Source organism: Xiphophorus maculatus, chromosome 11 (genome assembly GCF_002775205.1).
Source record: "Xiphophorus maculatus strain JP 163 A chromosome 11, X_maculatus-5.0-male, whole genome shotgun sequence".
In the NCBI taxonomy this organism is placed as follows: Eukaryota; Metazoa; Chordata; class Actinopteri; order Cyprinodontiformes; family Poeciliidae; genus Xiphophorus; species Xiphophorus maculatus.
In genome coordinates, this window is record NC_036453.1 from 27,245,111 (window position 1) to 27,255,673 (window position 10,563).

Below are 10,563 nucleotides of genomic sequence, written 5' to 3' on the forward strand. Positions count from 1 at the left end.
CAACATTTCGTTTGTGCTGCTTTTGCTTTGAAGATATTAATGATGACTTCTGGAAACTTTTTAAAATTAATATTAGTAATTAATATTAATATCCTAAAAATGATAGATTCTAGCTGAACTACACTAGAGCTTGGTAGTCCTGTTCCTTCAAAACAGCGGAGCAGCCCTTTATTGAGTCACGGCGGAAGCTTCGAATGTGAAGCCAACTTCAGCGTATTTGTTCGTCCATTCCGGTGTAGCAGCAAATATCCAGCTAGCTGTATTACGCTGGTGTTTATCAGCCCTCTGTACCCATAATTGTCTAGGAAAACATTAGATTTTTTTCAGTCGAGCACATCTGAAGTGTTTTATTGAACGGTGTAAAACAGTGCGGAAGTCTCCGCCCCTTTTTAGAGGTAAACAAAATATACCTTCGTCATCCCACTGTAGGAGCTACCGTGACTCTGGCTGTATTTGCTCAGCTGTAAATGGAAATAAGCAACTATTAAGCATGAATTGTCGCTCGGAGGTTCTGGAGGTCACGGTGGAGGCTCGCCAGGTGGAGGAGGCTATGCTCGCCTTGCTACACACCATTCTGTTGCACCGAAGCACGGGCAAGTTTCACTACAAGAAGGAGGGCACCTACTCCATCGGCACCGTGGGCACTCAGGACATCGACTGCGATTTCATCGACTTCACCTTTGTCAGGGTTTCCTCCGAGGAGCTGGACAGGGTGATCAGGAAAGCGGTGTCTGAATTCAAGGTAAATGGGCGGCTTCGGCGTATGATTATTGGCCTTGTCGTGCGTGAGGAGGCCTGGAAAATGCTCATTATGACCTGCTTTCGTCTGTGCTTTAATTCCCGCAGGATGCCCTGAGCAGCGACGGCATGGGGCAGATCTCCCTGGAGTTCTACCAGAAGAAGAAGTCTCGCTGGCCCTTCTCCGACGAGTGCATCCCCTGGGAGGTGTGGAGCATCAAAGTCAGCGTGGTCAACCTGGCTAATGAGCAGGAGAGACAGATCTGCAGGGAGAAAGTGGGCGAGAAGCTCGGGGAGAAGGTGATCAACGTGGTGGAGGTCATAAACCGCCACGAATACCTGCCCAAGATGCCCACCCAGTCTGAAGTGGACAATGTTTTTGACACCAGTCTGAAAGATGTGCAGCCGTACCTGTACAAAATCACGTACCAGATCACCGATTCTCTCGGAACTTCCGTGAGCACCACCATGAGGAGGCTGATAAAAGACACTCTGGCCTTGTGAGGATCATCTTCTTAAATCACTAAATAGTTATGTTTTATTTTTTTTTGTTGCTGTCAGCAAAAGACGTGTCAGCTCTTCTGCTGTAGGTTTGAAGCAGCGTCTGTTATCACTGGTGTTAATGTAAGATGTGATTCTGCACCGTTTCTGTTCATTTGTCAATTATGCACTCTTTGTTTTCGAAGATCTGAAATTGCACCTATAGCAGCACAGCATCCAACAGAGCTGTAAATAGTGTCACATTTCCTAATAAATTATTCTAATCAAACTTTGCAGACTGAAATGGACAAACAGAAACAGCTTGGCTTTGGTGCAAATGATAAAAAGCTGAGTTTGGGAAAAAGTTTTCCTCACTGACAAGAGAGAGAGGGGAAAAAAGCAGCTTCCTCTGCGTGCATTTTCAGGCGAGGGTGACCTTACATGCAGGTTAGAACAGGATTTCCAGTTTGTATTTTTTTCCCCAAATTAAAGCTAACACATCCTAAGTTCACTCCCTGGTTTCCAGTCAGAATGTGTCACGGTGGCCCACAACCTGAGAAACATCCTCTGCAAGCTTAAACCGTCTGCCCACAGGAAAACAACATGTGGAATTACTTCGCTTCCGCAACACGTCAACCAGGCGTCCAAAGATATTTTCTGGCAGGTGAATGTTGCGCACAGGAGTTTATATCAGCTTTAAAGAAGTTAGGTTTTTTTGTCTATGTAAGAAGCAGCAGTTATGATTATAATTACATATTATCCAAATTTCTTATTAAGTGAGCTACAAGATCAGTGATGAAATAATTCACAATACCACCGCTGGTCGTATCTTTACTCCACTGTTACTCTTTATTACAGAAGTGTAGCACAAAATAAACGTAGAAATCTTCAACACCAAAGTCTCCAAAAGCAACAATTATGCAACCAATGCCGATACAAATATCAATTATTGCAGTAAGAGCACAGGAAGAGTAAAAAGATCCAACTTCTGTTTACTAACAAAAACAAACAAAACAAAAAAGAGAGGTACAAAAATTGAGAATATAAACACTTCCATTTACACAAATCGAATCAATTCGGCGAATTTTTTTTTTCTCTCACAAGATATTAAGAGCACTAGTAGCAATACAGACTTTCTGCAGAACATCACTATGCAGCTTTTTTTTCTGCTGAGAAAAAAAAAGAGAAACAGAAACCAATTTTGACTTCTAGCAGTCAGGATAAATTATGACAAAGATTTAATCCACCAAGGCAGGAATATATACTAATACAAGAATACAACTGCAAAACTGCTGGAATACAATCATAATAATCTATTTTTCTTTTTCTTTTTTTTTTTTAATAAATTTGATAATTCGGTTGTGGGTTACTTTATCTAAACATTAATCACCTTAAAATGCCTGAGTCACGAGTTCTCTGAAAATTATTTGTGCTTTTATGTGAACTAAGATAAACAATAACACAAAACAAAAAAACACATAAGGCCATCAAAACAGTAAAACATGAGTAAATCTATCGGCGTTTGGTTGTCTGTATGAATGGTTCTGCAGGTTTAAACGCAAAAAGAGTTGAGAAACAGAAATAGTTTGTTGTAGAATTTTAAGATTGGACAGTAAAGTACAGCTATAAAACCATGAACTGTATTCAGCAAAACATAATCTTTTAGTTCCAACTGGCTGCCTGTACTGTGCATATAGATGTGCCAAAATGCATCGGCAAACCTGGCGAAAGGCGGAAAAAGACTTAATATAAATTCATTCTTTTTGCAGCAGCATAAGAAACTTAGAATTTAGAAAATCTTATCCAAAACATAATCAACACTGAACTGGTTCACTAAATCTACCTTCTTCCCTGGATTAAAAACAAAGATTTCTTAATATGGGCTATAATAGTTAAATCTTCTTAAAGGTTGTATTTTTCTATGTTCTTCGGAGTGCTGTGGCTGTAAAAGGTGAGTTTATTTAATGCCTTTTCTACATCTTTACCTCTGTTGGTAAGAACATTTGATTAATGATTGGACTGGACCACCTAATTGAACATTATTTACTGGGCTAATTATTAGAAAAATCCATGATCTATGTACTTGATCTGGTTTAATAGCACAGGAAATCTTATCCAGTGAACACATTGAATGTTGAAAAGGCAGTCTGAGAAAAACACATAATTTTTAACATTTCATTTTCACTTCATACAACTAAATGATCTGAAGCACGGCGGTCCGCGTTGTCCTATAACGGAGGTAAGCTTTTAAACAAAGTGCATATTGATTACATCATTGAGGCCACCAATAGTATCTTAAGGGACGCCACTCACACCAAGAGAAATAGCCAACATAAATGCAAAAGCATTATTATTTACTTTAACAGCAGCCTGGTAGCCTTAATGCACCTCCACACACACACACTCTGAAAGAACAAGGTACGTGGCCGTTTCTTCTTCTTCACAAAGCAAAACCAGCTGAAATAAAGAGGGTAACAACTCTGAACCTTGTTTTTACAAAACACATACTTGGGTAAATACAAACAACTAAAGATGTTGAAAAGACATATCTTTATATAAGTTTTCAAAGAATTAACTGCTTGTATAATAATCTCACAGAGGAACCTAGCAATTGATTGCACATTCATCTTTACACCTTTAATAAACATGGCCACTTTGAAATATACAACTGGAGGCAAGCAAAGAAGCTTTACATTCAGAGTCTGGTTTGTGGATGTGCTCATCTTAACATGAAGAGTTCAGGGAAGGGCGGCGCTGTCGGCCCTACATGTGGCTGTGGCTCTGCTCGTGGCTCCACAGACTGAATGCCGTCTTGAAAGTTCTGTGGCAGAGCTTACACATGTACTGCCTCTTAAACGTCAGCGCAGACAGAGACGGTGCGTGGTAGAAGAGCGTGTCCGGCTCGTGAGGGCCGCCTGGATTCTCCAAGCTGTTGGATCTGGACAGGGAGCCACCGTGGGCGCTGGGTTCCACCCCAGGCCTGCTTGCCTTGCCTGCCGACGAGCCGCAGGGCTCTGGGCTGCTCGACTCCTCCGGGATGGTTGCCGCTGCTGGTGCCTGAGGGGATCTGAGCACAGAGGCTTGTGGAGAACGCCGCTCCGAGTTCTGGGGAGTCAGAGGCGGGGAGGGAGACAGGGGTGGAGCATGCATGTTCATCTCTTTGGCTCCGACTTCGCTGGCTGTCGACATGTGGGACTGGAAGTGGCTCCAAAGGCGGAAGTTGGTCCTGAAAGCTTTGTTGCAGATGTGGCAGATGAACGGTTTGATGTGGCACAGCAGCTCCTGGTGTCGCTCCAGGTCTTTGCGAGAGCTGAAGAGGTTGCCGCATTTCTCGCAAGGCCGCACCCCGTGTTCCTCAGGCCCAGCTTTCCCAGCCTCTGAACCGTCCCTCTCACTCACCGCCTCCTCCAATGGCTCTTCCTTCACAACCAGTTTGCCGTGGTGGCCCATGCTCAGGTCCTCAGGCACGTAGGACGAGGAGTCCTCGGAGTCATACATGGGTGGACCCGATGAGTCGCTGTAACTGATGTTCTCTTGAAAGTTCCCAGGCGCTGAAGCCTCGTCGCTGTAAGGCTCCTCTCCCAGAGCGTCGGGCGCCTCTTCATCGATCTCTGGTTGCTTCAGGTGAATCTGATTTTTACCAGTCATCATGTTCTGGTTGTGGACTTCCACCTGGTGGCGCCAAATGCTGAAGGAAGATTTGAAGGTGCGCATGCATTCCAGGCATGTCAGTTTCTTGTACCTGCAATGGGCCTCGTGGTCCTTCTTGACAACCGGGCTCGAAAAGCGGAGGCCACAGTAAGGGCACACAGTTGCGTGTCGACAGCCTCTCTCGTGGTCGCCCTGCTCTACGAGTGATGACAGCTTAACATTACATAGCCTGCAGGAGTAAACACCAGTGTCTGTGTTGTTCTGTTGAAGGATCTCATCCTGTTCCGGATAGAGGACACTCTCACTCCCTGTGTCCTGGTCGGCCTTTTCAGCAGGATGTGTCCTTAAATGCTGCCTGTACTGGGACTGGAACACAAACACTTTGCCACAGTAGGGACACACAAAGCTGGACCTTGATCTCTTTTTGGCAAGAGAAGGAGACTGCAAACCCTGCTTATTCCTCTTCAACTTCCAGAGCAAAGCCTTCTTTATTTCTCGCTCTCTCACAATGTCTATCAGCTTCTTCTGGAACTTCTCATCCAGCACAGACGAGCTGGAGGATGAAGCTGGGTTCTGAACCACCCCATGCTGGGTTTGGCAGTGAGTCCACACTTTGAAGTTAGTGTGGAAGCGCTTGTGGCAGATGTCACAAGCATACGGCTTCTCCGGATTGTGATACATATTGACGTGACGATGCAGTCCGGCACTGGAGCGGAAAACCTTTAGGCAGTTCCAGCATTTAAAAATCTTATTCGGAGATGGTTCTGCGTTGTTCTCACCGGGGTCGCTATTTGCATGCTGAGGTTCTGTCTCCTGTGAAGCAACGTGTTCTTTGAATACTTTACTTTTTTTAAATGGGTACCTTCTGTTGTCAGGTCGCTCCTTCCTCTTACCTGGAAGACTAAAATCTGTCCTGGAGCCCTGGCTGTAATTTGTTTGAAAGTCTTTGAGATTAACTGGCAGAGCATCTCCAACCGTGATCCGAACAATGTCCATGGGATCGGCGAGGGGACTGCTCGGCTCAGCTTTCACACTGACATGTTCTTCTACCTGAGTTTCCTTATCATACCTGTTGAGATATTTGGACCTGAGAACCAGAGGGGACGCTCTAGTCGAGTTGCCATTGTGGGCGAACGTTTCAGTTCCTGATGCCTTTGAGGCAATTTTGACAACTGATTGTTCTCGGTTTTGGAGATCTTTGAGTTCCAGCGTTGGGGAGAAAACTGGAACAGGGCTGTCCATGGACAGTGATCTCCGGAGGAGGCTTTTTATGAGTGGGCCGCTCCGGTCAGTGGCCTGGCTCCGCTCTCTGGCCTGACCCTGGAAGGGAACGTTATTATGATAGTGGTGGTCGAGCTCTTCGATCTCCTCTTTGGTGTCCTGGTCAGAACCAGACTGTAGGCTGATGTGCTGCACATCAGCGTCACTAAAAGACACAGATGATGTCAGCTGAGGCCTGACTGATTTGATGTGTGATAAATTTCCTTTCAGTATGGTGGAATATGGATATCTGGACTTCCTCTCCGGGGGTTTGTTCTGCTCGGATGATTTCCCGCTGGTCTCAGAGTTCTTGACCGACTCATGCAAGTTGTGTTCTGATGGAAGCTGAGTCGTCCCTCGAGGAGAATAAGGAGATGGAGATCTCTCTGATGTTTTTCCCTGATAATTTGAGTGAGAGGGGTGGGCTGTGTTGTTCTGGACCCGACACACAATAACGCTCCTTGTCTGGGCATCGTTTTCATCCCCCTCTGAGTACGAGAGCCGTTTTCTGGACACGCAGTAGGATGCGTGAGGCCTCGTTGACACAATGTTTGTAAGAAATGGGATTCCAAGGCTGTAGCCAAGCTCTTGAATGGCTGCCAGGCTGCCTTTGTCCACAAAAAGAGAGGAGGAGTAAATGTAACTCAGAACTATCTCAAAGGCGTCGGGTTCACAGAAGTCCAGGTTCACAACTCGTAGAGAGTCTCCACCCATCCGTGTAAAAAGAGACTGAAAATACTCGCTACTGGCAGCAAGTACACTCTTATGGGCCTGGTACCTTTGGTCTGCCACAATCAGGACCACATCGCACATCTGGCCCCGCAGCCGCTGCTCATTGAGAACCCCCAACACTGAGAGGGCATGGGAGGGGTTACTGTAATGCACAAGGCTCTCCATGGCTGAAAGAGAATACAGATGTACATTAATTCATAGGCTTTAATATTGGGTTTTCATTACAAATGAGCAAAAAGAATAGCATAAACAAAATAAAAGATAATGATTGACTTATTTCTGTCTCTTCAACTCAATATGATGTTAAACAGATATTAATTTCATCAGTTAGCGCAAATATCTTCCTCCAGATTATTCTTCTAAACTTTACGCAGAGAGATTAAACAAAAGCCAAACGTTCTCAAAAATCTACCAGATATAAGATGCCATCTAATGGCAAACTGTGGAAATTATAGAAGTAATAAAACTGATTTTATTTTTCACTTTTCATCCTTGTAGGGTTATAAATGTTTCCATATGTTGATACAATTACTTTTTTCAGGAGGGGTTGGAAATAAAACAAGTTACTTGAAATAAGTTTTAAACATATACATTTCCATAATCCAAATAGGGCAACATATTTCCCCACAGAATCAAATATTTACATACATATCCTTTACAAACATTTGGATAAATGTCCTTCAGTAATCTGCAGAGAAACCCCCAGCGTTTTGTAGCCATGAAGAAGTAAAAATAGTGGCTTTGATGTGTTTTTAAGAATTTCCACACATTTTCAGTAAAGATGAGGTCTGGTCCATTCTAAAAGCTTCATTTTTGACATACTTTATCCTTTTCCAAAACTAATTTTATGTGGGTTTGGGAGTGCTGTTTACCTTTTGGAACACCCAGTTATGGCCCAGTTTCAACCATCTCACTGTTCTATCCCCAGTACAACCAGCATCTGGAAGTACTTCATCATGATACTACCACCACTATATTTGAAGCATTGTTAGGTTTAAAAGCAACACCTTGACTTTTCCGAACATTCCTCTTCTCATTGTGGCCGAGTAGCTCAAACTTTCTCTTTTCTGACTACAGAGCTTAAACAGCTGATTTCAATAAAACTGATAAATGCAGCCTAACTCAGACTTAGCCCAGGACCGTGTCGAAGCTACAAAAGGTGTGTGGCTTGAATCAAATATTAGTATGCATCTGCTTGAGCCTCTATGTATATGTGGATTAAAAGGAAATGCACAATGAATTCAAAAGTAAGGACCAAATTCTTACTTTTAAAAGTCATGGAGGTTTAATGTTGCCATTTTCTGACTGTTCATGGACATTTGTAGCAATTTATCCAAAGTATTTTTTAAGAAATGACATATAAAAAAGACAATTGTAAGTTATCATTTCTGACGTGTTTCACAGGAAGTTGGACTGCTCTCATAGAACACCTATAAAAGAATCAGACAGTTACGCTGGCTTGTTCAAAGCTAATATTCACAAGAATAAAAAAACAACAACAACAAAAACCCAACAACTTCCCAACTGATAAACGTAGCTATTAATATGCCTGCAGTTTAACCCAGAGACATGTTTACTGGCTGATCTACAAAGAGCAGGAGATTTTTTTTTAAACACAGTGAAACAAGTTCTAACCATGGACAATCACTGGTAATTATGGGGCATTACATCATTTTATCAGTCTGCGTACAGGAAAACGCTGTTTTGTCAAGCTGCTGTCAGGCACCAGTCAATGCAGGAAGTATAAAAAACACCCTTCAATTAAAGTTCAACACAACACCAACCTGTGCAGACAATTATCTCTAATCATATAATAATAATAAAAAATAACATGGCGCTTCAGCAGAGGGAAAGCCATAAACTTCAGTGTGCTGATGCCATCCTGCAAAGAGCAGATCAAATTTCCTCAGCAGAGAGGATAAAAGAAGGCCTCATTTAGAACAAGGAAAATGTATTTGGTCACAAAAAATACAGCAGAGTCATTAAATTATTAATGATAAGAATACATACATCTGTCTAAATGAATCACTATTCCATGTTAGTACCGCTAAGATCATAGTATCTTAAATTTCTGTGCAGTTACTGTGATGCAGAATTTCTTTAGAAGGCTGTCGGACTTTCAGAATCTCGTACCGACACACCATTTATGAATCCAAGCTCAGAATTATGCTTTGGTTTGGTGCTGCAACTTGTTTAGGAATACCAACAGACAAACATAAACAGTGACACCAAATATATGGTCATTGCAGTAAAAGCATACCTGCTTACACTAATGAAAATGATTAGTTTACAGTACATAAAGGAGTATGTTTTTAATAGCTAGTTCGGATGTAAATAACAGCTCTGGATATGATGTAGTACTCCAGAAGATATATGTGAGTACTACGTAAAGAAAATTTAAGAAATTTTAGAAGAGTAAAGTAGCCGTAGAAAATGCTAATTTTAAAGGTTGTCATAAGTTAGAAGTGATGTAACCTTAAATAAAATACGAGCATTCCATTGAACTTTAAATCTGCAAATACTGCTTGCAAGATAAACTGTCTATAAATAATTTGGATATAACATAATCTGTAAATTCAACAGTGACTTAGACTGATATTCCCTCTGTTTACTAGCATTTGTTCTTGTCATACTGTTTTTAAATTTAATTGTTATACTTTTTATACAGTGTATGCAGTGGTACATGACATTATTTGCTGTTTGCGATATTTCGAGTTATATACTGAGTTAAAATCCTTTATTAAAGATATATCTCCAGTCTAACCCATTGTTCAAAATAATAATTGTTCACGTGAGTTGACATTTACTTTGAAAATTTCCAACGGAAAAGCAATTTTCTTCTGTTTTGCACATTGACACGACACATTCAGTAAATGTTAATGGGGAAAAGCTCCATTCATTCATTAAAAAGCAGACAACGCCAGGTCGATTCCAACATTAAACTTATCGGGAATCTTAAGGGGGAAACAGAAAATGCCGCCGTAGCAGTTTTTTTTTTTTTTTTTTTTAAGAGGAAGCTAAATGAGGCTTATTAGACATGGCTTTTAGTTTCTCCTGTCAGAACTTCTCGGACAGAAACGACTCGTTCAGTTTAGGACGCACTCGCTTGCTTCCTGCGTGTCCGTGGACGCGGTGTGACACAGCAGCGGAGCTCCGACGGCTCGGCTCCCTGCAGCTCCGTCACTCCGGGGGGAGAGCGGAAAAGTTGAGCGCGCTTCTCTGGACGCCGCTGTTAATCCCAGAAAGCGGGTCGCTGGAGTGAGTTGGGAGTGAATTAGAGCCGTTATGTTCAGTAGAAGTGGCGTTTTCTTCTTTTAGCCACTCAAAAGGAGGGCAAACGCACACCTGCCCGTCCTGACACGGCGCAGTCTGCCACACGGGCTCGGAGCGGCTCGGCTTTTACAGCAGCTCAATCCCCCCCGTTTAGAGTTACGTCAGCGCGGAAAAGGGAAAAAGCCTCTCCTCAACAGCACTTAGCAACTCTGTGTCTGGCTCTTTCTGTCCAACGAGAAATGCTGTTAGCCTGGCCACACTTACCCATCCCGTCGTGAAAACGGTCTCGCCTCCACGCAGCCAGGACTTTCTTCAGTGTTGTGTAGCTTTCAGCCTGCTTGTCGTGATTCCATCCATCTTGAATTTGACGTCATCCCACACCAGGGATGAGGTCATCGCAAAGACCGCTCGTCACGTGCGCTGGGCGCT

General features: G+C 42.9%; 2 protein-coding genes across 2 annotated transcripts; one reads left to right on the plus strand and one right to left on the minus strand.

Moving 5' to 3' along the window:
- The first annotated feature begins 200 nt into the window (after positions 1 to 200).
- On the plus strand, positions 201 to 1,507 carry atg101 (autophagy related 101). Its single transcript, XM_005806670.3, has 2 exons — positions 201 to 742; positions 847 to 1,507. The coding sequence occupies exons 1-2, from the start codon at positions 491 to 493 to the stop codon at positions 1,240 to 1,242; spliced, it is 648 nt and encodes a 215-aa protein (XP_005806727.1). The 5' UTR covers positions 201 to 490; the 3' UTR covers positions 1,243 to 1,507.
- A 534-nt stretch (positions 1,508 to 2,041) lies between these two features.
- Positions 2,042 to 10,506, minus strand: zbtb21 (zinc finger and BTB domain containing 21). Its single transcript, XM_005806693.2, has 2 exons — positions 10,399 to 10,506; positions 2,042 to 7,028 (listed from the first exon to the last, which is right to left on the minus strand). Exons 1-2 carry the CDS (start codon positions 10,400 to 10,402, stop codon positions 3,982 to 3,984), a joined length of 3,051 nt encoding a protein of 1,016 aa, XP_005806750.2. The 5' UTR covers positions 10,403 to 10,506; the 3' UTR covers positions 2,042 to 3,981.
- Between the last annotated feature and the right edge of the window lie 57 nt (positions 10,507 to 10,563).

Excerpts from the sequence above, each read along its gene's own strand:
- atg101 (XM_005806670.3), top strand. The coding sequence starts at position 491 with ATGAATTGTCGCTCGGAGGTTCTGGAGGTCACGGTGGAGGCTCGCCAG. Across the intron at positions 743-846 it reads AAGCGGTGTCTGAATTCAAG|GATGCCCTGAGCAGCGACGG; the intron begins GTAAATGGGCGG and ends TAATTCCCGCAG.